The sequence below is a fragment of the Numida meleagris genome, chromosome Z (genome assembly GCF_002078875.1).
Source record: "Numida meleagris isolate 19003 breed g44 Domestic line chromosome Z, NumMel1.0, whole genome shotgun sequence".
Classification (NCBI taxonomy): domain Eukaryota; kingdom Metazoa; phylum Chordata; class Aves; order Galliformes; family Numididae; genus Numida; species Numida meleagris.
The window spans coordinates 74,321,585-74,349,397 of record NC_034438.1 but is presented as its reverse complement, the minus strand read 5'-3'; the positions used below and the strand labels follow the sequence as shown (position 1 = coordinate 74,349,397).

Here is a 27,813-nt window from a genome sequence, read left to right as displayed (position 1 = left end):
AAAAAAAAAGGAAAATGAAGATTAGCCTATGACTGTGTTTGTGGGAAATAATCCTCCTCAGAAAATCTTCTTACTTAATGGATATGATCAGCATCTTCAGAGTACCAATTTGGTTATTCATGCTATGTATTGTTTACCCGTAGGTTGCTACAAAAGTAATTCCTCCCATTTATTTTCATGGAAACTACAACAGGTATGACGAGTACCATAACTCCAATTAATAGATGAAATTCTCAGCTACAAAACACTATTTTTCAACACAGTCACCACCATCAGCTATGCATTTTCACCAGCAATGAACAAGAGCCTGCATGCTGCGCTCATACAAATCTGCACCAGCTGTGCATGGCTGTCCAGAACATGGCTTGTCTTTCACATTTCTGTTGTCTGGAACTGGAATTGAATTCACAGTACGAACTGTGAATTCAGTTCCACACCTTTGCTTCATCTGTACTTCCATGTCAGATGTCATTTTGTCAGACTGTCCCTCTGTCACACAGCAACAAAATGCAACAGAATCTTGGTGGGAAGGTTCAACTCCAACTGCCACACCACCACTGTTCACCTCTGATGCCATGGGCCAACATCATAACATAGGCGAAATTACTTTCAGAGAGGCTCTCATACAATTTTAAATAGATATTTCACGTTATTCTTCTTCTAATTTTAAAACATACTGTTTCTATCCGCTTTTTTTTTTTTTTCTGATAAGGGAGAGAGTAGAAAAAAAGACAATTATACAGAAGTTAATCACCTAGGTGGGAAACAAATCCACCCACTGCAGTTAGTACCCGTACCAGCATGGCTGAGCAGGACTCCTCATGCTGTACTCCAAAGGGGGTACAGCAGGTTCAGGAGTGCCCTGTTCAAACAGGGAGTCCGGAGATCAGCCATATCCTGTACTTAACAGCTGCTCTGCCAAGCAAGGACGGACAGAAAGAAGCTTTTTGAGGTGTTTCAACACACCTGGCAAGTTGACAGCTTCTTAATCACGTTTTAAACTCACTCACTGCGTTTGCTGCTTTCTCTTAGTTTCAGACTAGGCCCAGTCCTGCACTGGCACCACAGGGCCAGGCTGCTTTCCCTGCAGGACAATAACCTACAAACTCAGCTTCAAGCAGCTTACAAATATCTATCATCAGGAGCTAGAGTTATACACAATTTTTATGGTCATTTGGTATTATTTCTGTAAACCAATACTCTGTAAAACAGTTATAGTAGTTTTAATTTGCATAATTTTCCAGTGTGATATAAATCCTACATTTTAATTAAAGGATAAGGAAAACTTCAAGTAACCATAACAGTAGTACACGTCTTAGAAGCAGTGATACATTTATGGGTAAAATAAAGAGAAGAAGAGGGAAAAGGGAAAGTTTAAAACAAAATTTTACTTACAAAGTGTATCTGTTGTTTAATGGAACTTAAAAGTCTTAATGTTTGTTATTCTGTCTTTTTTTGTGTGAATCGTTACAAGCATGTTATAAGAAGTAATAACCAAAAAATATTCAGTTTGGTTGCTTCATGTTAGTATGGAAATACTTTTGTTTAATGTAAGCAAGAGTCCCATAAATCTATTCTGCTGTCTAAACTACACTGAGATATGCTGTATCATACAGATCTGATATGGTACCATCCTAGTTTTCATTAATATCTTTAAATATCTTATTTCGGAGATACATGCAGTTCCATTTACTTATGTACAAACAATGTTCAACAAAAAATGAGCCAAGAGCACTTACATATCCACAAGTCTTTTAAAACAAATCCTAGACTATCTTCGATATCTATTATATTTTGATCATTTTTCTACAAGGAGCTGTGCTAGCACAGTGCTTTCCAGCTCAGGTACTTTTACAAGCACACTGCACTAATAGCCTTCTTGCTGCCATTATTTCTGGCCAGCACTTTTCTGCACTGGATTAAAACCAGAGGGCAAAAGGGAGCAATTTAAATTGCTACCACCAGTGCTGTGCAGCTGCTCCTTCCACAGCAGACTGGTGGTAAAATGAGAAAGTCACATTTTGTCACGTTGGCACACAGCAAGAGGTGAGGAGAGCACCAGAATAAGCAGGAATTCTCTTATTATCTGGTTCCTGGCAACAAATCCTTCATTCCCTTACTTGTGAAAGTAGAACTAAAGGCACCACCTCCAGAACTGGTGCTGGTTTTTAATTCAAGGCTCAGCATCCAATGAGAGAGTAGCACATTACAGCAGGCAGCCTGAGCCACTCGGTGGAAAAACAAGTAACCTAACCCACCAGCATGCAGCAACAGCCACAAGGGGAGAGACACAGAGAGGTTATATCCCTTATGTTTTATAGTCCTGCAAAACTGAGTGTAGAAACAGACACCAGGACATGCTCTACTATAGAACAGTAATAAAAAGTAAGTTGCCCCGAATAAGATATTATTCCAAGACTGGCTTATTGTCCTGTAATATTTTGGGCATTTGCCGTATTCCTCTTTAATAAAAATCCGATGTTACAAACAAAACCCTGTCCAATAGGAACCTGCCTGTGAATACAGCACTTGGAATGTTTTAAAATGAATCAAGAGTCCCAAAGGCTCAAGGAAAAGATAGGCCCTTTGTTAAACAAGCAAACAAACAAACAAACTACAAAGTGAGACAAACCAAAACAAGAAACCCAAACCAAAATAAAGAAAAACCAACATCTACAAAAAAAAATCAAACAACCAAGCAAACAAATAAAAAACACTGGCACCACTCCCACTACAAATATGAAGAATGTTGACAGAGACAGGACTTGAAAATTGAATTAATAAATTCTTATGGTGTATTTAAACTGTGTATTCAAGTCCCTTGTTTATTAGGTATCCAACTCAGTCAGTACTTACTGTACTTACTGTACAGTACTTACTGTAACAACTACTAACAATACAATTTATAAGAACAGCCTTTTTGCTCTCATTTACAGTCACAGCTATTTTAGGTGTGACATGAAGGAGCAGCACTTAGAGTCCTCGGAAGTCTGTCAGCCTCTTATCCACTCTACCACATCACAAGAAGCTGCCCCACAATATACGTAACGCCTTGCTAGCTTCTGTCAGAAAGGGCAGAGTAACAGCTTACATGGAGAAGGAGCAGTCCACAGAGGAGGAGGCAAGAGGGTTCTTTACAATGCAAACACATTTGATTAAAAAAAATAAAAGAAAGGAGAAAGGTGATCTGTCACTTTGGTGCCTAAGGCAAGCCTGAGAGAACATGTTAAGTCATGCAAGACAATCGTAATGCATAAGCAACCCAGAAATAAAACCAATATATTAATTTGATTCACCAACCCTTTTTACTGAAGGTAGAAGGCTTAAGCTGATGAGAGTCTTCCCTTACAAAATACCTTATTTTATTCTAGATTCAACATTTTAAACATTTCCATGGGTGAGGTAAAAAGAAATGTGGCTTGCACCTTTCTTTTGTTGTTGTTTGTTATATCAGGACTGAGATATCTAAGATTGTCTCAATTCATATAAATAAAATTAGAATAGTACTTACCGATATATCATCACTAAAGTCTATCTCATCCAAATCAAGGTATTCAGGGGCTTCCATTATTCTTCTATGGACATTTTTGGTGACTCAGCATAGTAGTAGAGACCTAAATAAGAAAAGAAAAATAGGTTATCTAATAAAGTCAAAACTACACAGAAATAGTTAATAGTTTCACTGGAACAGGTTGCCCAGAGAGGTTTTGGATGCCCCATCCCTGGAGGCACTCAAGGCCAGGCTGGATGTGGCTCTGGCCAGCCTGGTCTAGAGGCTGGCGACCTTGCCCATGGCAGAGGGGTTGAAACTAGATGATCTTTGAGGTCCTTTTCAAACCAGGCCATTCTATGATTCTATGATTCCATTCTATAATATAGTTACTTGATCACTGAAAGCATGTGAAGTACACAGGAAAGCCTTTTGAAGATTAATCCTCAAAGCAAAATAGTTTTTCTCCTGTACTCTGCATATCATGGAATATCTTCTGTTAAGGATGCTATTCCTTTACTGCTCAGAACACAGCTTCTGTTACTCCTGTTTTCCTTTGCTCAGGAAGGCATAAAAGAAATGAGAAGCACGTGATGCACAGAAACCAAAATCCTATTGCACCTCATCTCCACTCCTCCATACACGCAACAATACAATGCAGATGGTACTTTACAGATGGGTCATTTATCTGCCCTCAGTCTGTACCTGCACTTCTTCTCAAGCAATAACCAAGGCAAAAACAGGAGTTCATCTATGTCCACTGATTTTCAGAGATCTTCAAGAAATCCTCACAGCAATGGGAAAAAGAAGAGAAAAATCTCTTGCAAAGCAAGAATTTTGGCTGTGAAATTCAGTATGTACTTCAGAATAAATTGGAGCTTAAACAATCAGATCAAAGACAGCAAAACACAACATTCCAAATCCTACCTAGAATGAATGCATGTATTATCACTAAAGATACATACAAGAGAAGTAAAAGTGAAAGAGGATGCTACTGTAAAAGCTGTTAAAAAATTGATAATTGTTTTTACAAGATGTGAGTTGCTATGTGAGTATTAGGTATTATAATGAGAGCAAAACCAAACCTTGGTGGTACTTGTACATAACACCAGGAAATGCCTGAAGGAAAGTCCAGTTTACCCATATGATAACTGCCAAGAAATACATTTATGAAGAACGACATGTCATTTGTATAATCCAAACAAAATAATTGCAAGAGCGATTTACATGTGGTTAAGACTGTTGTAGGATAAGAGCTTTGAAGAAAATCCTTTCCTGCAGGTGTCACACTTGTTGGCAGACAAAATTGCAATCACGGGTTGCCTCCACAACACCCCATACATGCTCAAAGCTGATTCTAAGACAGCTGTTGTTGAAAAATTATTGAAAGAAGAAACAAGAGGCACGTTTGCTGGTTCAAGCTGCAAAAGCTGGAAAATCAAATTTTATTTCTTACCAAGTTACTGAAGGTAAAAGATTATTCGATACAGTTTCTTCTTGAAAGGGAAACAAACAAACAAAAAAACCCCAAAATCCATAAATGCCTTCTCTATTATATTAGGGTATTTCTGCTCCTTTCAATATAAGGAAGGAAGTCCAGGAGAGGAAAAAACAGGGAGGAAGGCAGCAGGGAAGAACAACTTCAGCTATTTATTTTTGACTCTCACTGTTGCTACTGAGTAAAGCAGTAGAAGGGAGACAGCTACAAAAAGGTAAGAACAGTATAAAGTCCTTGCTCCTTATTTATAGAAGGAAACAGATGTGGCTATTCCATAAAACTAATCAGAAGCTGTTCATTTTTCTGATTTCCTAAGTAACAAGTTTAATCTTACAGTGAATCACTAAAATCAGACAAAACTATTGCAATGGAAGGACTTAGCGGTGAATAGAGGTGACACACACAAGTGTATGAATTCTTCTCCTCGTAACTGATTTTGCTTTCTTGACATAAACATAGACTTTCAATATATTTTTTAAGATTTGTGCTTTAATGTTGTGTATGGGCAACCCTATAGCTTGTTTCTGGTGTCATCATGACAACCACGTTCCTTTTGCAAGCACAAGACCACAGAAAAAAACAATTTCTGCACTGTTTGTGTACACATATAAACAGATAGTAATCACTGTTGCATAGGCACAACATACACTTGGCTGAACAATACAAAATCCCCACTGTCAACCATTTTAGACTGAACAATTAAAGAGCTGAAACAGCTTCCATGGAGCTCCTAGAAGCTCCTCTACATTGTAGCAGAGCAGAATAAGAAGAAGAAATGGGACAAACCAATTAGTATGGCTTCTTGCTATAATTATATGCTCAATGGCATGTGTGAAGCACAGAAGAGGTTTGAAGTTTTCCCTGCAATTAAATACATTTAAAAAAAAAAATCCAGCATGTTTAACATAAACATTTTTTGCAAGTAGAACTGACTTATTCAGGAAAAACAACAAACAAACGCTGGCACCACCTCTCCATTCTCGAAAACACAAAAACAAACTTAACATTGATAACAGAACTATATTCCTGACTGCCATATGCCTCAAGATTCCTGAATGAAGAGATCTCAATCTTTTAAACTTTTAAAATCATAATTTCAAGAAGTCATAGAAGCAAAATATCCAAACAACTGCATCCATCTGTGCTAATATCAAGATTGCATTTCACCTGGAGACATACAAAACTCACCGTGCCTATCTGCACTCTTGCTTTGTTATTTCCACAAAATGTTATCTTCTGCCTTCCTCAAAACATAAAGACTATGAAGCACAGAAGAGCTGAAGAGAAAGTCAGTAACCAAAACAAATATATTTTCGCAACTGAAAGATTCTCTTTCCAAAGGTAGTGCTCAGTTACTGAGGATTTTCTCCATGCAGTGAAACCAGACATCAACTAAGAGAACACTCATCAAATAAGATTTCCAATGACTACACTTGGTGGCTTACTCAAAAGGTGCACTTTCTGAAACAGAGTAGAACTACATTATGTATAATCCAAACCATATGGTAAGCATAGTACTCAGGTTGTGGATATTTTGAGACCCCTGCAGTAGATGAATTCAGCATTCAGCAGAGGTATAAACGAACCAAATGGTATTCACAAGCAGATAACAGGCAATCTGGTCAAATTCAAAATTAATTGCAACTGAAGTTGCAACTGTCAGCCACAGATGAAAAAAGACAAAACATCATCCACAAATACAAAAGAAAGGTGTTTTTATGGTTTCATGAAATACTGCCATCAGGAGAGGTCATATGGCTAAAAACCACACAGAAATGTGGCAACTGTAATATTGGTATAATAATATCTTGCATAAGTTGCATTGCAACAGATACTAGGCAGTGATTATGCTGCAAAATACAGCAAAACAGAAATCCTTCTCCTTTTCAAGCAACAGCAGCAATTGTCACTGATTTTCCAAATTAGAAGATTTCCCCTGCTATTGTTCTAGGCTAAGCCTGTTTGTTTGAACCCTCTTCCTGTTACTGAAAAACATTCAATATGACTAAGTAAATGGGGGAAAAATGACAAAGAAAGCAATTCCCATTAAAATTTAAACAAACAAACAAAAAAGCAATTAAGTATTAGATAATGGGAACAAATCTGATAATTTCTGCAAGCACTAAAACTCACTCTAGGCCGACGGCACGCATTACCTGCAGGGGAAAAGTTTACGTTGTTCAAAAGTCTCTTTTTTGAGCTAGATCAAGCCTTGGATTTGTCTCGCCACACAGCCTAAGAAAAGTCACACCAAAAGTAGTGTCAAGGGGCATGACACGTAAGGTTGAAGATTACTCAGTGCTTTAAAGGCATTTCTGCTACTGACTTTGCATTGCAATGCCGATGGCTGCCATCTTATCTATGCTCTTGCACATCATCAACAAGGACGCTGCAGAGATGAGCATTTGACTGTTTGTCATTTAATTGAGTGAATGCAAAGACTCGTAGGGGAGAGGGAAAGTAAATGAGCTCCAGGATGAGCTTCTGCTGTTTCCTCACCACAAAATTCTGCAGTTAGAAGGTTGCTGTGAATTCAGTAGCTTCAGAAAGAAATTGGATCCAGTGCCTCAGCCAAGAACAGTCTCAGATGCATGTGAAAGACTGAATCCAAGAGAGAGCACAAAAATAATGTCTCTTGTTTAGAAAAAATATATATATATAAAAAAGATCACTGGTCATTTGTGGATACTTAAATGACTAAGCAAAGTGCTCATGGCTTGCGCTTTTCTGGGTGAAGAACTGTCTGGACGACTGGGCTCAAAGACCCATCTTGAATGGAGTCCTGTTTAGTGGGCAGGTGGTCATAAGTGGTGTTCCCTGGGGATCAGTAATGCTTAACATTGTGATCAATGACCTGGGTGAGGCCATTGTGTGCTCCCTCAATAAGTTCACAGATTATATCAAAGTAGTCAGAACTGTCAATCAGCTTGAGAGTATCACAGAATCATAGAATGGCTTGGGCTAGAAGGGACCTTAAAACCCATTCATTTCCAGCCCCCCACCATGGTCTGGTTGGCCCCACCAGATCAGGCTATGCAGGGCCCCATCCAGCCTGGCCTTGAGATTAGGAAAGTTTTGCAGAGGGATCTGGATAGGTTGGATTGATGGGCAAAGTCCAACTGCATGACATTCAGAAAGTTAAATGTTGGGAGATGCACTCTGGGTCATAACGACCCCATAACAACCTTCATGGGGAAGAGTGCCTGGAAAGCTGCCCAGGCAAACAAGAACCAACAGTGTACTCAGGTGGCCAAGAAGGCCAATGACATCCTGGCATGCATCAGAAATAGTGTGATCTGCAGGACCAGGGAAATTATTGTCCCCTTACACACAGTACTGATGAAACCATACCTTGAGTACTCTGTTCAGTTTTGGAGTCCCTCGATACAAGGAAAATCTCGAGTTACTATAGTAGGTGCAGAGAAGTTGACGCAGCTGGTGAAGGGACTAGACTGCAAGAGTTATGAGGATTAGTGGAGGGACATGTGGCTGTCTAGTCTGGAGAGGAGGAGGTTGAGGGGAGACCTCATCACTCTCCATAACTACCTGCAAGGAGGTTGCACCAAGGAGGCTGTCAGTCCCTTTTCTCAGGTGACAAGTGATAAGACATGAAGAAACAGTCACAATCATAGAATCATAGAATCATAAAATCACCAAGGTTGGAAAAGACCTACAAGATCATCCAGTCCAACCATCCACCAATAGCTCTTGCTAAACCATGTCCCTCAGTATGACATCTAAATGTTTCTTGAACACCTCCAGGGTCGGTGACTCCACCACCTCCCTGGGCAGCCCATTCCAGTGCCTGACCACTCTTTCAGAAAAGTAGTATTTCCTAATGTCCAGCCTGAATCTCCCGTGATACAATTTGAGGCCATTACCTCTCGTCCTATCAGTAGTTACAAGAGAGAAGGGGCTAACCCCTAGCTCACTACAGCCTCCTTTCAGGTCATTATAGTGAGTGATAAGGTCTCCCCTGAGCCTCCTCTTCTCCAGACTGAACAATCCCAGCTCCCTCAGCTGCTCCTCATAAGGCCTGTGCTCCAGACCCCTCACCAGCTTTGTTGCTCTTCTCTGGACATGCTCCAGGGCCTCAATGTCTTTCTTGCAGTGAGGGGCCCAAAACTGGACACAGTATTTGAGGTGCAGCCTCACCAATGCTGAGCACAGAGGAACAATTACTTCCCTACTCCTGCTGGCAGCACTACTTCTGATACAAGTCAGGATGCTATTGCTCTTCTTGTCTACCTGGGCACACTGCTGGCCCATGTTCAGCCAAGCATCAACCAATACCCCCAGGTCCGTTTCCTCTACACAGTCTTCCAGCCACTCTGCCCCAAGCTTACAGTGCTGCCTGAGGTTGTTGTGGCCAAAGTGCAGGACGCGGCACTTGGTCTTGTTGAACCTCATCCCACTGGCTTCAGCCCAGAGATCCAGCCTGTCCAGATCTCTCTGTAGGGCCTTGCTACCTCCAGGCAGATCGACACTTCCTGCCAGCTTGGTGTCGTCTGCAAACTTACTGAGGGTGCTATCAATGCCCTCATCCAGGTCATCAATAAAGATACTGAAGAGGACAGGTCCCAGCACCGACCCCTGGCAAACACCACTTGTGACCGGTCACCAGCTGCATTTAACTCCATTCACCACCACTCTCTGGGCCTGGCCCTTCAGTCAGCTCCTTACCCAGCAAAGGGTGTACCTGTCCAAGCCACGGGCTGCCAGCTTCTCCAGGAGAATGCTGTGGGAGACAGTGTCAAAGGCTTTGCTGAAGTCTAGGTAGACCACATCAACAGCCTTTCCCTCATCCACCAGGTGGGTCACTAGATCATAAAAGGAGATCACGGTGGTCAAGTAGGACCTGCCCTTCACAAACCCATGCTGGCTGGGCCTGATCCCCCAGTTGTCCCGCACATGCCGTGTGTCTCCCTCAAGACAATCTGCTTCATAACCTTCCCTGGCACCGAGGTCAGGGGCCTGTAGTTCCCTGGATCCTCCTTATGATGCTTCCTGTAGATGGGAGTCACACTGTCAAGTTTCCAGTCTTCTGGGACCTCTCCTGTTGACCAGGAATGCTGATAGATGATGGAAAGCGGCTTGGCTATCACTGCCGCCAGTTCCCTCAGCACTCTCGGATGGATACCATCCAGCCCCATGGACTTGTGGCAGTCCAGGTGGAGTAGTAGGTCTCTGACCATTTCCTCCTGAATAGTGGGGGGTTTATTCCACTCCTCGTCCAAGACTTCCAGGTCAGAGACTAGAGTGCCTTGAGCATAACTGGTTTGACTTTTAAAGACAGATGTAAAGAAGGCATTGAGAATCTCAGCCTTTTCCTTATCCTAAGTGGTCAAGTTCCCAGCCACATCCAGTAAAGAACGGAGATTCTCCTTTGTCCTCCTCTTACTGTTAATATATTTGTAAAAGAGTTTCTTGTTCCCTTTTACCCCAGTGGCCAAGTTGAGTTCAAGCTGGGCTTTTGCCTTTCTAATTTTCACCCTGCACTTCCTAACAACTCCTTTGTACTCTCACCAAGTTGCCCGTTCCTTCTTCCACAGGAGGTAGATTCCCTTTTTCTCCTGTAGCCTCATGAAAAGCTCCCTGTTCATCCATGCCATCTTCTTCCCCACTGGCTCACCTTGTGGCTCAGGGGGACAGCCTGTTCCTGTGCCTTTAAGACTTCCTTCTTGAGGAGCGACCAGCCTTCCTGGACCCCCCTACCCTCCAAGACTGACACAAGTTACACCTTAGAGGTTTAGGCTGGCTATTAGGAAGTATTTGGGCTTGTTTAGTTTGGAGAAGAGAAGGCTCCAGGGAGACCTCATTGTGGCCTTCCAATACTTGAAGGGAGCGTATAAACAGGAGGGGGAACGATTGTTCACAAGGGTGGACAGTGATAGGGCAAGGGGGAATGGTTTTAAACTGAGACAGGGGAGATGTAGGTTAGATATTAGGAGGAAGTCTTTCACACAGAGGGTGGTGATGCACTGGAACAGGTTGCCCAAGGAGGTTGTGGATGCCCCATCTCTGAAGGTATTCAAGGCCAGGCATGGAACCATTCTATGGTTCTATGATTCCAAGATTTCTTCATGAAGAGGGTTATCGAGGCTTGTTGTGGATTGCTCAGGGAAGTGGTGGTCTCCATCCTTGTAAGTATTTAGGAGATGCGCGCACGTAGTACTGAGGGACTTCATTCAGTGATGGGACTTGGTATGTCAGGTTGATGGTTGCACTTGGTGATCTTGAAGGGCTTTTCCAAGTAGATGATTCTGACTGTGATTTAGAATTCACTTGCCTCTGTCACTATTATCTTCTACAAAGTCAGTATTGTTTTAAGGCAGTAAACTTGCAAAATGTGTATGCTTGATTAACTGCCTGCTTAGTCCAGTATTTGTTCTGTCGTTCACATAGGTTTTACACTGATATTGCAACTTTTCACACAAAATAGAACCCATGTTGACATAAAGGATATTGATTTTGTGCATGAATTTGAATCACTGATTAGAAGAGTCTGACACATGCGGGTAGCGTGCTCTCTCATTGCCCAGCATTTACAAGAGTTGCAACTAACTTTGGCATAGCAAGATTATACTTCTTGGAAGACAGATTTTTTAGACAAAAAGGCACCTAAGACCATATTCGTAAGCAGTAGCTACATGCTGAATTGACATTGTGATGCAGAGTTCTCCTTCAGACTACAAAGCTATGATAAAGATCAACGAATCAGCATATGAACATCCTAACCCCAAGTTCTACAGTATACCACAATGAAAATTATGGGGTTGGCAACACATTCATCTGTGTAGTAGAATACATGAGCCAGAAAATCCTTGTTTTCTTCCTATTTACTAGATAAAATGCTCCTTTACCTTATAACAAGGGAATAAAAGAAACTGGAGCAGTTGTGAGGTGAATAATCTTTTAAAAGAGTTGCAGCTGGCACTGATTTCTTCTAAACAGTATTACAGCTGCCTTTTCTTGCAGCTGGGACAGATCCTACCTGGAGTACTGTAGCTTATTTCAGCATATGTGTACGTGGGAAAATGAGGTAGCAGGATATATATTCACTTGCCTCTGGGTTGGAAAACTGAAATATCAGTCTTACAACACTGCCTAGCCAATTGCATTTATTTCCAGTAAAGTGACTACACTTGTAGGTTGGTTGCATGCCAAGGCTGACAATGTGCTTTATAGATGCAGAAAATTATGTTAATAAAACTAGAAATTATAGTGCTACTATACACAAGCACAGACTCTTCTATGACAGTATTGTTTACTTGTAAGTAAACATTGTAACATTAATGCTAAATTGCTTGCCCAGATTTTAAAGCAAACCTAACCAATCAGTGTTTCTGCTTACTTGTGAGTTGCAGATAACTAAATATTTTCTTGTGAAGCCAAGCTGCTGTCTGCTAAATGCTCTTATTTATTGTTTTTTTCCCCCTCAGTAAACAGAGCATTCCTAGTTTCTCAATTTATTCTTTGACACCCTCCTAGATCAAGAAGCAGAAATGTCACCTGTTATAATTTTTAGTGAAAACAACAGCACCAACAACAACAACAAAAAAAAACCCACAAAATTTGTGCTATTTGGACATAGATACTTTTAATAATTAACAGATTTTACTAAATATAACAGCTCCTCCTGGTAGGTCCAATAGCCTTTACTACAGAAGAGTGCAGTGCAGGTTACCTCAGTGGAGGGGGAGGAAAGGGGGAAATGGAAATGAAGATGATCTTTCGGTGATGTGAGATCACCATTTCTTTGCATGATAAGCACATAGTTTGTTTATCTTAAATTACAGTCCCTATCAGAGGTCCTCCTGAATGATACGTTTGCATAATTTCACTTCTGAAGGCTAGTAACTAGGAGTCAGAGTTGGAAACTAGTTAAGAGCAGGTCAGAGTTGCCTTTCTAGCTTCCCTTATTGCTGCACAGAACAGAAATGTAGTTGGTGTGCAGCAAAAACGAAGCTAACAATGAATAAGAGACTAGCTGCAAATCAGTCAATACTGATTGTTGTTCCATTCTGTTTTTATTACTAAGCCCTCTTCTCATCTTTATTAAACTCCCTACTTCTCACTGTCTACCTTCACTGTGTAGTTTGATGAATGCTCCACTCCTTGTCCAACGAAGTTTTAGTAGAGTATATAAAACTAAAGTAAAACATGTTTTTATCAGTTTTGAAAGAACCATTCTTGTTAATTGGAAACTTTGACATCATTGTCCCAATTTTTCATCCTTTTGAGTCATGCAGCTTCTTCGTAAGCTTGAACAAAAGGCGCTTGACTGTTTCTCTCAGCAAACATTTCCTTATCTAGCTCTGATTTTTCTGACTGTTGTCACCCTTGTCCATGTATGCTTTTGATTTTTCCAGACAACAAAGCTGTTTTTGGCTCCTTCACTTCCTTTCCATGTGTCCTTAATTAACAGTGACACCCAGTGAAGTAGTCAGAGTCCTTTAGGCAGAGCACTTAAAATCCTGGGCTTTAAGAGAGTCACATGTAATGAAGCAGGGGAATCTGAATAGCTGACTGGAGAGTAGAATCCTGGATGGAAAGTAACAGAAGCACAAATGAAAAAAAGTTTTTCTATTTGTTTAAGTAATTTATAGTGTGGAGTTGAACCCAAGAGATAGATTTTAAATTTAGCAGTAGGATGTCTGTGGTCTAGTTTCCAACTGTAGTAGCAAGTCATTGTGGCCAAGTGACATCCAAAAAGTTAAAAATACTGTTGCACTATTTTGCCTGTGGTAAAGGAAAGCACACTGGTTTAAAAACTAGTCTTACCATCTGTGGCGTTCAGACATGGAGGACACTGGTTATAAATTTCTGTACGTTCATTAAAGGTCTGATATTTTTTTCTGCATTTTCTGCAGCTGTTCCCACTAACATAGAGTAAAACACTGGTAAATCAGAATGGAGGCACCCTGTATCCATGTACAAATGTGGTAAATTACACCCGACAGAAGTTCTCTCCGAGTTCGCTGTCTGTATTATTTTTTAAACACAAGATGGGGCCCTGGGCAGCCCGATCTGATGGGTGGCAACCCTGCCCATGGCATGGGGGTTGGAGCTCAACGACCTTTGCAGTCTCCTCCAACCTAAGCCATTCTGTGATTCTATGACTTTATGATTCTATGATTTAAATGAGCGCAAGTTTTAATTGGTCAGCATTGCCCCTGTGTCTGGAAGATGATGAGGTATGCCTGTTTATCTGTCTCTTGTACAATCCTGATAAAAGAGCCGTTAGAGAGGAGATGACGTATGCTCTCAGACTCAACACACTCGGTCCTAGCAGAGTTCTGACTGTTACTGTTCTAGTTTTAGTAAAAACAGGCAATTGCAGTGGACAATACTGATCACAGAGCTCTGCAGGAAGACTAATTGCTGGGTGTGCGTTTTGATATACAAAAGGGCTGTATTTAGAATTTTTTTTAAGACATTTTCTGTATATCATTTTCCTCCAGTTGCAGTCAGAATGTTTCCATGTCTCACGTGACCTCATTTTCTCTCTTTAACTGAATGGTCTTGTTAGATGTGAGAGGATGAGAACTCAGAAAAGCAGTTGCAAAGAAAGAACAACTGAGAGAATCACACAGTCCCTTTTAGATTATGAAGAGTGATCTGCATTGCTCAAATGGTGAAGTTTTTAATAATTTTCATCAACATTAGTGTTCCCAGTCCAGAAATGCATTATTTTTTTATATTTTTAATGGCTCAATTTTATATGCCCCTAATTGAACTGAGTGACAATTAGCTTTGGAGCTGTGTTGACCAGTTTGTGTTCTTTTTGATGTACCAATCAATAGTAATAAAAAAAAGTAAGATCAATTTCAAAACCTCTTACAACCAAATAAGAAATAACAACCATATTGACTTCTCTTGTAATTGTCCTGGAAGAATGGCAGTAGTTTAACGACACGAACAGAATGAAATACATTTACCAATCCGTGCTGGGAATACTGCAGTAGCAGTATAGCGTCTGGATGTGAACTTTCACAGCCTCTTTCACGGGCTTATGAAAGTGCAGAAGTTATACAAACAGGACAGAAAACAAAAATTGCAGAATACCTGAAGGAAAAGACATATTTCAGAGGAAATGCAAGGACTTCTGTGTTAATCTAGCAAGTTCCTTAAAAGGACATGAAACATAATCTGTTGTACATATGTTCTAGATTTTATAGAAGAGACTTTGTGAGAAATATTTTCAGAGCCTGCTGGGATATAGTCAAGATTATGGCAATTTCCCATAAGAACATGTGTTTACCAGCTCCAGCTTCCTTTTGAAACTTCTGAAACACTGTAAAGAATTGCTTTCATGAATAGCTTTTCTTTTTTCTTTTTTTCTTTTAACAGAACAGAACAAACAGGATATCTCGGTCATGAGCAGCACAATGCAATGATAAGTACATGCAGCTTGTTTATATAATAATTATGCCCACAATTATTTAGATGGGTATTCCTGTTTCTATACACCCTAAAAAGTATTTAATCACTACTGTTTCTTTTTTGTTCTTCTCTCTGTTGAATACTTCCCTTCATAAGAGGGATAGTAAAGTGAGAAGTACTGAAACCATGACAATCTGTAAAAAAAATGTATATGGAGTGCAAAATCAGTGTTTATCTCTGTTTGGTTTTAGTTGTCAGTTATGGATTCCTGACATTACCAGTATTAGGCTAGCCAGTGTTTGAAATATGAGGGCTGCTCCGAAAGTAATGCCTCCTATATTATTATGTTGGTCCACAATGTCAGAGGTGGATGTTGATGGTATGACAGTAAAGATTTATTCTTCCCACCAATGTCCCATCACATACAGTGGCTGTGAGCACAGTAAGGCGGTGAGTAGTGCATTTCAGCAGTGGTGACAGTGACACTGGTCACCTCCGCTAGTGCAGATTTGTATGAGCGTGGCATGCAGGCTCTTGTACATCACTGGCAAAAAGGCATAGCTACTGGTAGTGACTATGTTGAAAAAATAGGGTTTTGTAGCTGAGAATTTGCTCTATCAAACAGTATTATCTTGCTTTTTGTATCTGTTGCATTTTTCAAGAAAATAAATAGGAGGCATTGCTTTTGGAGCAAGCTACTTCCTTTTATTTCATTTCACACTAATTTATATGCTAGCAAAATAACAGAAAATAAAGAAAGAAGTAATGAAGAAGTAACTGTTAACTGCACAGCCAGCTGTACTAGTCTGCACATCTCTTTAGAGATCTACTTGGAAGAATCACATGAATTATGACCCTGAAGAGATGTGGGGTCCAAGAGAACTGGTCAATATACAAGAATCACCTCAAAGCTCAAGCAAAGTCCACCCCAAAAAGCAGGCGTTCAGGCAAAGGTGGCAGGAGGCGTAAATAGTGCATGGAGCTCCAGAGTGAATTCTGATATGAGGTTGAAGCAGCAATAAAGTGACCCATCAGAACTGCTGTCTGATATTGCAAGCTAAGGAAAGCCATGGTTGACCTGGAGTTAAAACTCACAGGGATGTGACAGACAACAAGAAAGGCTTTCAAAATACATTAACAGCAAAAAGAAAGATAGGGAAAACATGAGGCAGCTGCTGAATGTTGTGGAGAAGTGGTGACAAATGACATGAAAAATGCCAAGGAACTCAGTGACTTATTTGCCTCAGTCTTTCCCACTGTAGCTGGCTGGCTGCAGGAATCCCAGACTATTGAAACCAGAGTAAAATTCTGCAGCAAAGGAGACTTGCCCTTTTTGGAGCAGGACTAGGTCAGGAAGCACTCAAACACACTGGAACCACATAAGCCTATGGTGTCTGCTGTTTTGTGCATATTAGTGCTGCATCTCAGTGAATTATCTCAGTGTGAGGCTACTCTCCATTATCTTTAGAAGTTTATAGCAACTGTGAGAGGTTCCTGAAACTAGAGGAGAGCAAATGTCACTCTTGTTTTCAAGAAGAGCAAGAAGGAAAATCTCATAAACTGCATGGGTCAGGCTCACCTCAATCTCTGGAAATTTGGTGGAGAAAATCATCCTGTTAAGCACTTGCAAAGAGATGAAGGCCAAGCAGGGGATCTAGAGTAGCGAGGATGGATTTATGAAGGGGAAACCATGCCTATCCAACCTAACAGGGTTGTCAGCTACAATGTGGTGACTAGCTTGGTAGCTGATGGGAGAGCAGTGGATGTTGTTTATTGAGGCTTGACGCTACCTCACACAACAGAGAATCATGGAATCACAGAATGGCTTGGGTTGGAAGGGACATCAAGGTTCATCAAGTTCCAACCCTCCTGCCAGAGGCAGGGCTGCCAGTCACTTAGATCAACTACTGGATCAGACTGCACAGGGCCCCATCCAACCCGTACTTAAACACCCCCAGGGATGGGGCATCCACAGCCTCTCTGGGCAGCCTGTTCCAGCACCTCACCACTCTCTCAGTAAAGAACTTCCCCCTGACATCTAAATCTCCCCTCCTTTAGTTTAAAACCATTCCCCCTTGTTCTATCACAATCTACCCATGTAAGAAGTTGATTTCCCTCATGTTTATAAACTCCCTTTATATATTGGAAGGCTGCAGTGAGGTCTCCCTACAGCCTTCTCTTCTCCAGGCTGAACAAGCCCAGTTCCTTCAGCCTATTTCTGTAGGAGTGGTGCTCCAGCTTTCTGATCATCCTTGTGGCCCTCCTCTGGACCCTCACCAAAAGCTCCACATCTTTCCCATGTTGTGGGCCCCAGTATTGGAAGCAGTACTCCACATGGGGCCTCACATCCTCATAGAAAGCTGATCAAGGGTGAGGACATGAAGGTGGATTCAAAGCTGGCTGAACAGCTTGGCCTAGAGTGTTGTGTTCAATAGTACAAAGTCTAGACGAGGGCAAGTCAGTAGTTGTGTATCCCCAGAGCCAATTAAGCAGATCTGAACAGTGCACTCTAAATTTGCAGTTGATAAAAAAACTGAACAGAATGGAGGGCACACCAGATGAATGTGCTGCCACTCTAAGGCACTTGGGCAAATTTGAAGACTGGGCAGGTAAGGAGTGTCCTGAAGTTCAGCAAGGGGAAATACAAAGTCCTGAATCTGGGGAGATATAACCCCATGTACCAGTATGCACTGGAAGCTGAGCAGCAGGAAACAAACTCTGCAGGGAAGGATCTGCAAGTCCTTCTGGTCATGAGCCAGCAATGTGCCCTTATAGTAAAGAATGCCAGAAGCTTTCTGAAGTGCATTAGGAAGACCATCAGCAGCAAGTCCTTTCTGCTCAGCCCCAGCAAGGCCACAGCTTAGGTGCTGGGCACAGTTCTGAGCTCCCCAGTGCAAGAATGATATGGACTTCTTAGAGTAAGTCTGGCCCAGAGACACTAAGATGGTTCTGGGACTGAAATCTCTTTCGCCTGACAGAGCTGGGACTGTTCAGTTTGGAGAAGTCGCGGGAGAGTCTTTGCCATGGGTACAAATAAATAGCGGGAAGTGCTGAAGAACAAGGAGCCAAGGATCTTCTCAATGGTCCTCACTGACCAGACAAGAGGCAATGGGCACAAGCTGAAACACATGAAAATCAAACTAAACAGAAGACGCCAATTCCTTACTGTGGCAGTCAAAAACTGGAACCAGCTGCCCAGAGGCATTTTGAACTCACTGTCAGTGGAGACCCAACAGGACGTGGTCCATAGCAACCTCCTGTAGCTGACTTTGCATGAGCAGAGGCACCGTGCTAGATATCTCCCAGGAGTACCTTCAAACCTAAACCATTCTATGCTTCCAAACTGAACAGCTTGTATATTTTTAGCAATAACGTAACCTACCCATGACTTACATCTTTGGGTACCTAAAGCTGTTAAAAATCTCTTTGCTTACTTTTTCACTTTTTCCTGAGAAAGTGGATTTTCATTTTTCTAAAGTTGATTTTTTTGACTGCAAAATATTCTAAAACTTCAGCCTTTATTGTTGAAATTTCCTCTCGTAAGTGCATTGTTTGCCTCAAGTGACCTTTTTCTCTATAATTGGGTAGTTCATCTAAGAAAATCAAGTATATTATATGGATAAGATACTGATCTTCTTAGTACTGAAAAGGTGGCCCTTTTACACTTGAAAAATAAGAACATGCTTCAAGTAACTAGCTCTAAAATAAAGAAAAAAAAACCCAAAAACTTGTATCTTGTAAACTTAGATCACTAGATTTTAAATTTACAAGATATTTTAAAATCAAATTAGTATTTCTCCCATAGTCTTGTACTCTCTACATTGAGTAGAAATGCTTCAGCATTACAGCTCCCCACCTCCACAGCATATTTAATGGGAAATAAAATGTATTGTGGAGAGTCGATCTAAAATGCAAATCATAACTGAAGATAACATGAGGTTAAATATATATTCATAGGAAAGTTTAAAGGGAGCAGCAGAAGCTCATTGCCATTTAAAAACTTGTTTTAAACAAGTGAAGGGAACAGCCACCATGCCCAAATAGGGTCAGTGACTGGCAGGAAGTAGTATTCTGCAGCTTAGGTAAATGGAATTAAAATACCAGTGTAAGTAAGCTAATTAGGACTACAGGATAATTTCTACACTTGACCAGATTAATGCTCTTTCACAATGAAAAAGTACAAGATGAACAACCAGCACATTACCTTCTCTCAGGAGTAAATGCTCTTTTTTTTAAATATGGAATATTACTAAATAAGGAACATACAGAAAATATTGGTTATATGTAATTTATGTTCTCATGTGTGAAGCTTATAACAACATGTAACAGGGAGAGAGGAAAGTGTGGTGCTGCAGTCGAAACCTCAGCCCTGTGCTTGGCACATCTGTGAAGCACTGCTTTTCTTACTAGCATGAGTTGGTAGGTGGAGAAGTGGCAGAACCAGGCCCAGTTTGATTTCTAATGCAAAAGATTGTTGGAAGCTGAAGTAAATGACACCACCTGCATTTCTTACCATTTGTCTTTGGATTGCGTCAAAAGCAGCACCTCTATGTTCTACTCTAAGGGTGCAGTCTTCAGTACAGCTACTATCCTACTATGTATGTATTTACTAGATCACTGCAAACAGTGGCATTATGGAAATAAATTACAGTTATGGATGCAGTACAGGATAACACGCAACACTGCTATGTGTTGTAGTGAGTTTGCTGTCTAGTCTTTCCCTCTGTTTCTACATGCATGTGAAGATGTCATTTACAGAGGTGAGTTGTTTGATCTGGTTTTGTTCTGCATGTTTGTGAATCTTAAAGACCACAGAAAAAGTTAGTTGGTGGGAAATATCTAAAACTATTGCCATACGAGCTTCTTAAGATGAAGTAAGAATGCTAATATTGCACAACTGTAGGGTATTTCATATTAAGAGTTGATAGGCTTGTAGTAGTTCAAAGGGAAAATTAACCAAATATAACCAATCAAATATCTCATTTTTGACAGATTAGTCAACCTCTTATTATTTTGATCTTTCCATTAGTACTAAGTAGACAGTGCATTAGCTTTTCTTCTAGCTTGAATCACATACGTTGCTTCAGTTTTAAAACAACAAGTACTGATTTCCAACTCCAAAGGTTTCCCCTTCAAGGTTGACTGAAACAAACACGCTTATTTTTCTAGGCCTCGTTCCAGAAAGCTCTAGTGCATGCATTCTGGTTTAACGCGCAGAGTCCAGTTTTCTTTCTGCTTGAATCTTGAAGGAAATATAAAACTATGGGGAGGAAAGGATTGTTTTATTATGAGAAATGTGGAGTGATTCTCATCAACACAACACAAGTTGTGTTCCTTACCAGCAACTCTTCAGTTAGTCAGATCCCTTAGTAACCTGAATACTGATCACATTGTTGCTAAACTGCTGTTTCCTTTTGGGAATGAGGAAGTGGACTTGCTGTCTTTTAGTATTAAATGTGATGGTTGTTTATTAAAGCACTAAATGCAGAAGTATATAGAAAAGTAAGAGGGAAGCAATTACCAACAATCAAGTAGATATTCCTTGCCCCAAGTTGGGTAAAGTCCTAGTCACACAGCTATTAATGAAAAGGTGGAGCTCAGATGTCATTCTTAGAGTAACTCTTTGCTTCTGGAATAAGTTACATGGAGTACTACTCAGTGCTTTAAAAATAAAGAAACGAACAAAAAGCATGAGGAACTGTGTGTCAGTAAGAATGCTTTACCATCACTGTGCATCCTGATGCATATGTGACTGGTACAGTGCCAGTCACTGCTGCTGTTAAAAAAAAATTGATGTTAATGTGCCTCAAGTTGTGAAGGATTTCCTGTGCAATTCATGACAGTAGAAGATAAAGCAAGTGAACCATGCAATATTACCGACCTTAGCATGACATCTTTAAAATAAACTCCCCTAAGACTGCATTGCATGCAAGGCTGGATGACTGTATGATCTTGAGAACTAGGTAAAAGACTACAAGTCTCTTTACGTTTGATCAGAAAAAAATACATTTGTTCTCATCTAAAAATATGCACTGAATATGCATTGACTTCATTAGGAACAGAACTGGGCTCAGTATTTGTACTTCTGTAGGGCTGCAGGTGGATGGTTCCTTCATGTCTGGAATGCAAGGACTTCTCAATCTTAATCTTTAAAACTGTATATTTTAGGGTTGTTTTTTTTTTTTTTTGAAAATCATTGTGCTTTGCTGCATTCCTTCTTCCCGTCCTATCAGTGTAGCTCGAGCAATGATGATAATTGTGTGCTGATTAAAAGCAGTGCTTTTACTTTGACTTGCTTTAGAAGTACCATACTGTTTATGAATTGCTGCTGTGAACTTTTAAACTCGGGAAAACTTCTGAACAAATGTGATAAGGGATAAGGCAGTCCCAGTCTCAGAATTTATTCTTTCATTGAAATAAATCACGCCATTTTTCAGCCTCACTGTTAACTTCTCATTTTTTTCTTACAACAAGTTATATTTAAAATTCATCTTTGCACTTTAAAATCTGCTCCTGTTGAGCTTTCCCCTTTATATTTTAAATTTTAAAGTTGACTGGACAGATAATTTCCTTTGCATGATGTATTTTTCTTGGCTTACACTAAAGGAAGAAAAGTAAATAGAACAAACTCATACAAGAGAGGTTCAGTCGGTGGGAGACAAACCAGACACTGAGCAGGACAAGTGAGAGAAAAAATGCTATTACACATAATTAGAAAAAAAATTTAGGAGCCGTAAAAGGTAAGAAAAATTGGTTAATGCTTCAGACTGCACTGTAGTATCACAAATCCTTGTATGACTTAATAGTGTTAACATACTCCAACCATGTCAGGCTGTAGTTTTATTTGAATGCATAAAACTGAAGTGATACTCTTCAGAAGAGAATGATTCTTCATTTGTGCTGCAGTATCTCCCTTTACATTCTTGTCTGTTTGAATATTTACTGATCATATTCAAGTAATTTTCCCCTTAGAGTCAATGAAGGGAATGTAAATATGAATAAGAAGCTGGCATTTTTTAAAGTGCGTCAACATGTAGTATTTAAGTAAAGTATTGCTCACACATCTGACATAGAGATGAAGGTGCAAGCTTTTTATGTCTTTGATGATTTCTTCAGTTTCTCCATTTACTACCTGCAGAGGTGCCATTTATATTTGAAGAATAAAGATTTTCAGTTGCTCTGAGGAACTGCTACAAAACTTCAGATACGATCTCTGAAGTCTACTGCAGTGTGTTTTCATCATGTTTATTGTTTAACTGGATTATGCTTATACTGAGCAGCTCTGCCAATTGACAAGGACACAAACAGACCGAAGAGACAGATGTGATACCTTTCCAAAAGAACAGTCTTTAATAAAAGACAACATGCAGATAGACAGCAGGGAGCACAGCAGTAAGACAGTTGTGACGGCTGCAGAGTCAATGGTCTTAGCCAGGACAAGCTGTGCTAGGAGCCCTTGCTGTGCTGGGGCCAGAAAGCCCAAGCTTCTTGATTTCATTCAATAATGCAGTTACTGTATTCCCTGATTATGGCAGTGTTCCTAAATGTGTTAGAAAGCTTTCCTTAGGCTATGTAGTAAAACAGTAAACATAGTGCAAAGACAAATTAATTTCTGGTAGAAGTTCACCATTACAGTGAAATATGAAGATGGCAGAACTGATTTCAGCATTCTGGGTATTTCCTGCTGCTGACAAATAATGTGTGTTCCTGAACTGTAGATTTTAACTGAGTGATGGGCTTTTCACTGCTATGTACTTAACATAATGCAAAATTACACTGTTCTGTTTGTTTGGCAGAAAATAAACTTGTTTTGATTCTCTTTGTATTTCTTAATGTTAGGGGAAAAAATTCAGATGCTTACTAGATTTCAAGCATTAATTGAAACATACATTATGCACTTATTTTAAATACATAAAGCCTCTCCTTTCTGCCCATGAAGCTTGTTCCTCTTGGGCTACTACAGCATCTGATACTTAGGAAAGGGTAATGTGTTTACTTCTTTATCTCAAACCTACAACTGTAAAATGTAATATTATGACCTAATGAAAAAGCAACCATGATGACATTCTGAGAATTAAAGTTTAAGCCTTTAATATTAACTACGATTAAGGAAACAGTCTTCTGTCAACCACTATAGAAGTATTCACATCTGATTTAATTTACATTTGATTGAAAGTTTACGTAAATCTCAAAATTATTGGTTTAATAGCTCTGAAATGTAGAAAATAAAATCCCATGTGGCACTTAGCAGGATTTCTGATCTAGAGCTGAAGTAGCCATTTAACTGACAGTGAATCATGGAATCATCTAGCTGGTAAAAGCCCTTCAAGCCCTTCACCAAGCCCAACCACCAACCTGAAGTGGTGCTGAGGGATGTCATTCATTGGTGGGACCTACGGAGCTGCTACCTATCAGATGGGTTTTAAGGTCCCTTCCAACCAAAGCCATTCTATGATACCCTCAAGCTGACTGACAGTCCTGTCTAACTTGGTATCATCCGTGAACTTATTGAGGGTGCACACAACGCCCTCACCCAGGTCACTGATCACAGTGTTAAGCATAACTGACCCCAAGACTGACCCACAGGGAACACCACTGGTGACCAGCTGCCCACTGGACAGAACTCCATTCACAGTGGCTCTTTGAGCCCAGACATCCAGACAGTTATTCACCCAATGAATTGCAAACCTATCAGAGCCATGAGCATCTAGTTTCTCCAGAATACTGTATTTGCTGCTTTGCTGAAGTCCAAATAAAAAACATTCACAGTCTTTCCCTCAACTACTAGTGGGTTCACTTTCATAGAAGGAGATCAGGTCAGTTCAGGACCTGACTTTCCTGAACCCATGCTGCCTTCATCTGTTCACTCAATTGTCTTCTATGTGCTCCGTGATCACAGTAAAGATGACATTCTCTATAAACTTCCCCAATACCAAGGTCAGAGAGACAGGCCTGTAAATCTTTCAGCTTTTCAAAATCCCAAAGACCAAATACAATCATAAGTGCAGATGAGACTGAGTTTTGCAGCAGTAACTTTCACTGCAGATTTGCAGAAACACATGCCGAAGCCACAGGAATTGCTGAATTTTCAGAGAAAGAAAATACTAAGCTTATGACTTATGCTATAGCTTCAGGAAGAGGTTAGTCCTGTAGAGCTGTAACTGTTAAATCAATAATCCTTTAATGGATAGACTCAAATGGTGTCAGAGCCCATCACTAAAAACACTAATTAAACCTCTTTTTTTTTTTTCCTTGCAATTGACTTAACTTTCCACTTATCCACAAGTTAGTTAAAGCTTGTACAAATACTCTAAAAATGTAGCAGGACCTTTTAAGCAGTAATTTCCATATTGAGGAAACTGGATCTGGAGAAGTATATGTGGTTTTTCAGAATCAGATGGCAGGCCCATTAGGAAAGGAAATACACATTTGTGTTTTTGAGTGTATATAGAGAACAAGAGTGCACATGACAAGTAATTTTACAGAATATCACGCACTGTCTAATGTACTACAGAGCCTAGAATTTAGGCTTAAACTGAACAAATTGAAAGAATTTGCTGCTAAAGTTATTGAGATTCGCCTGCCAGCCTGCAAAACAGCACTGCCAAATCAAGCAGGCTCAGAAACAGAACTAAGAGGAGAGGAACTGGGGCCCTAGAAGTCATGACATACATTCACTTCTCAGTTCAGAACTTTGAAAAGCTCTCTCTGAGTATAAGGAAGAGGAGGTCCTGGTTATACTCATGGTTTTACCAGTGAAGGATGTAACAGTTCAGGCACCGGCTGCACTGGCTGCACATCACCATCTCCTTCAGCCAGGAAAGGGCACCTTACAGTATTCCACAGGGTGTGAGTGTAGGATGAAATGAAGAAGATGACTATCACTTCCTTAATATACATGAAATTTAGTTTTCAAAGCAAGAAAGAGAATAACATCTCTCTGCAGAATTATGGTGATGCGAATACAATACTGGCAATTTGTTCACGTTCTCAATGTTGTGGAAGCAATTTCCTTCAAAGCCAATGTGTTATGCTGCTGTCAGGAGAAAAAATGTGATCTACAAATATTTTTAAAAGATTTGGTAAGTATTCTGATTTTTCATGCATACTGTTTGGTTTCTCCATTTAGGGGAAAAGAATTTTTGTGGCTGTTGGTCCTGGTGAAACTTGCATTTTTCATGCTGCAGTTGGAAATCTAAAATACACATAGGGAACATTGTATTACACTATTCTTGTAGCTCAAACATCACTTCACTTTCTTCCCCATCACAGCAATTAATCCAAACTTGTTTTTACAATTAAAAAAGAAGAAAAATAGTCATTGTTGTTTGTTTTCTCTTGGATCCCAACCTCTTATTTCAAGAGCCAAAATTACAGCAACGGGTTGATAGTGAACTACTTTCTTTTGCAGGTCCTCATAAGGTTGAATTCATGATTAATCACACTGCACAGCCCTTGTAAGCAGAAAAAACCTCTGAAACTTTAGGATTTCAATAATATGTTCTGTTAGTGATTTTTTTTCCTTTGCTTATTGAAGTGGTGAAAAAATAACAATGTATAAAACAAATGGACTAAAACTAAAACAAAAAACAAACAAACAAAAAAAACCCAGCCAAACCAGGGAGAAAAAATAATGGCATTTCATACTGAGATATGCATAAGAATAAATTATACCAGAAGCACAATCTGGCTTAATCAGCAATAAAATAGAATGTGCGTAATGGTGGGAAATCTGCCTCTGATAGATTTTGGAGCTCTGGATGTACAGTCTCACATTGTAATTGGACAACTGGTAACTTGTTTATTGTATTCCTCCATGCTTTGAAAACATTTTCTTAAACAAGGAATCTTCAAAGAAGTCTTCAAATACATTTGCTTTGAATGTCAGTAATTTAATACTAACACTAAACATGGGTTAAACTAACGCATATGGATCAGAAGATTGTATATGGTGAAACTCTCCCTAGAAAATTATGATTGAGCAGAAATTTGGGGAATTAACATTCCTCAGTCACTTCAGAAACGTGAAGTTTGTCAGAAAAAAAAATCGTAACAAAATAAGCTTAAAAGATAATCCATCTTTTTCCTGTACTTCCCGAAAAAATTAGGAAAGAAAAAAAGCCTTTTTCTCCTCCTAAGTGTGACTCCTTTGAGAAAAAAACCACTTACTTGTGATTACAAGAAAACTCCACTGAAAATGGAATTTATGACTTTACAAGTGGAAATACAGTTGCTGAACTAAGAAAATCAGGTTGAGTGATGATCTGGTGTTTTTTTTGTTTGTTTGTTTTTCCATAACTATTTATTAAATCAGTAAATTTTATGGCACAAATAAATTTTATTTCATGTTACCTATCCGTTCTATTTTAAATATCAGTGGTAATGCAGGAAGTTCATAAATGTGAATACTCGAGAGGCTTACATGCATCACGGAGAACAGTAAAATGAATGGTTACACATCTGCAGTCTGAACTTTGAGATGAATACAAGCAAATCGTGAATGCGCATTTTTCAAGTGATTGCACTCATTATTTTCCATTGACTCATGGCTGTTGGCAGAAATGAATAATACATTTTAATATAGCATAGAGGTTCAACAATCAAATCCAGAGATTATGTATGTGTATATATCCATCTTCTATGCATACTTAATGTTAAAGCTATAGGTTGTCATCTGTTTTTAATACTAAAACACCAAATAATTTATAGTGCAGAACTGTAAAATATATATAGAACACTGCATCAATCATGTACAAGTACTAGTGCTGTTCAACATTTCTGTAAATCCTCCATTAAACTTAGATTTGAGACTGAACCAAAGACTTATATGAATCAAGTCATGGTTGCTTGGAACACTGGAAGAGAGACATAAACTGCTGCTCTACTTCAGGTCAAGATTATTTGCAGTTCACATCATTATTTCAAAGAAAACCAGCAACTGAAATACAGCACACTCCACATTAAAGACAATGCTTATTTATTTTCCTTAATACAGGAGGCAAACTACTAAATGGCAATTGGGATAACAGCTGACTGGACTCCTAACTTACTTGATGCCATCAGTACTCTCCTAACATAAGAAAAGAAACAGCAGAGCTTTACGCAGCTATTTAGTCACATTGTCACAAATGGAGGAATGAATATCTGAATACTAACAGTCTTGCTTTGCATTTACGCATTCTGTATCAAGTCTCACAATGGATCGTAAACCATTAGTCAAGACAATGATCTCTTCTATATGTAAAACACACGGAAAAATTAAAGTTCAACTGTTACATCTTCAATGGCTGCTGAGGGTGCACAGCTCACCTATCACCTAAAATGGTTCCACAATAACGTAAAATTTTACATACGTAAAGAAGTGCCACATTGGAACATGTATAGTGTGCTTGTATTTACTTGAGCAAAACTTTAAAAAACATTGATTTTCAGGAAAATT

General features: G+C 39.6%; 1 protein-coding gene across 3 annotated transcripts in view; it reads right to left on the bottom strand.

The window, feature by feature from the left end:
* The window catches only part of SNCAIP (synuclein alpha interacting protein), an 85,751-nt gene that overhangs the window by 46,626 nt on the left and 11,312 nt on the right, over window positions 1–27,813 (bottom strand). For all 3 annotated transcript variants that reach the window (XM_021381045.1, XM_021381044.1, XM_021381043.1), the window contains one exon: window positions 3,512–3,614. In XM_021381045.1, the coding sequence (XP_021236720.1) occupies window positions 3,512–3,568 (57 nt within the window). In that variant the 5' untranslated portion in view covers window positions 3,569–3,614. The remainder of the gene's footprint in view (window positions 1–3,511; window positions 3,615–27,813) is intronic.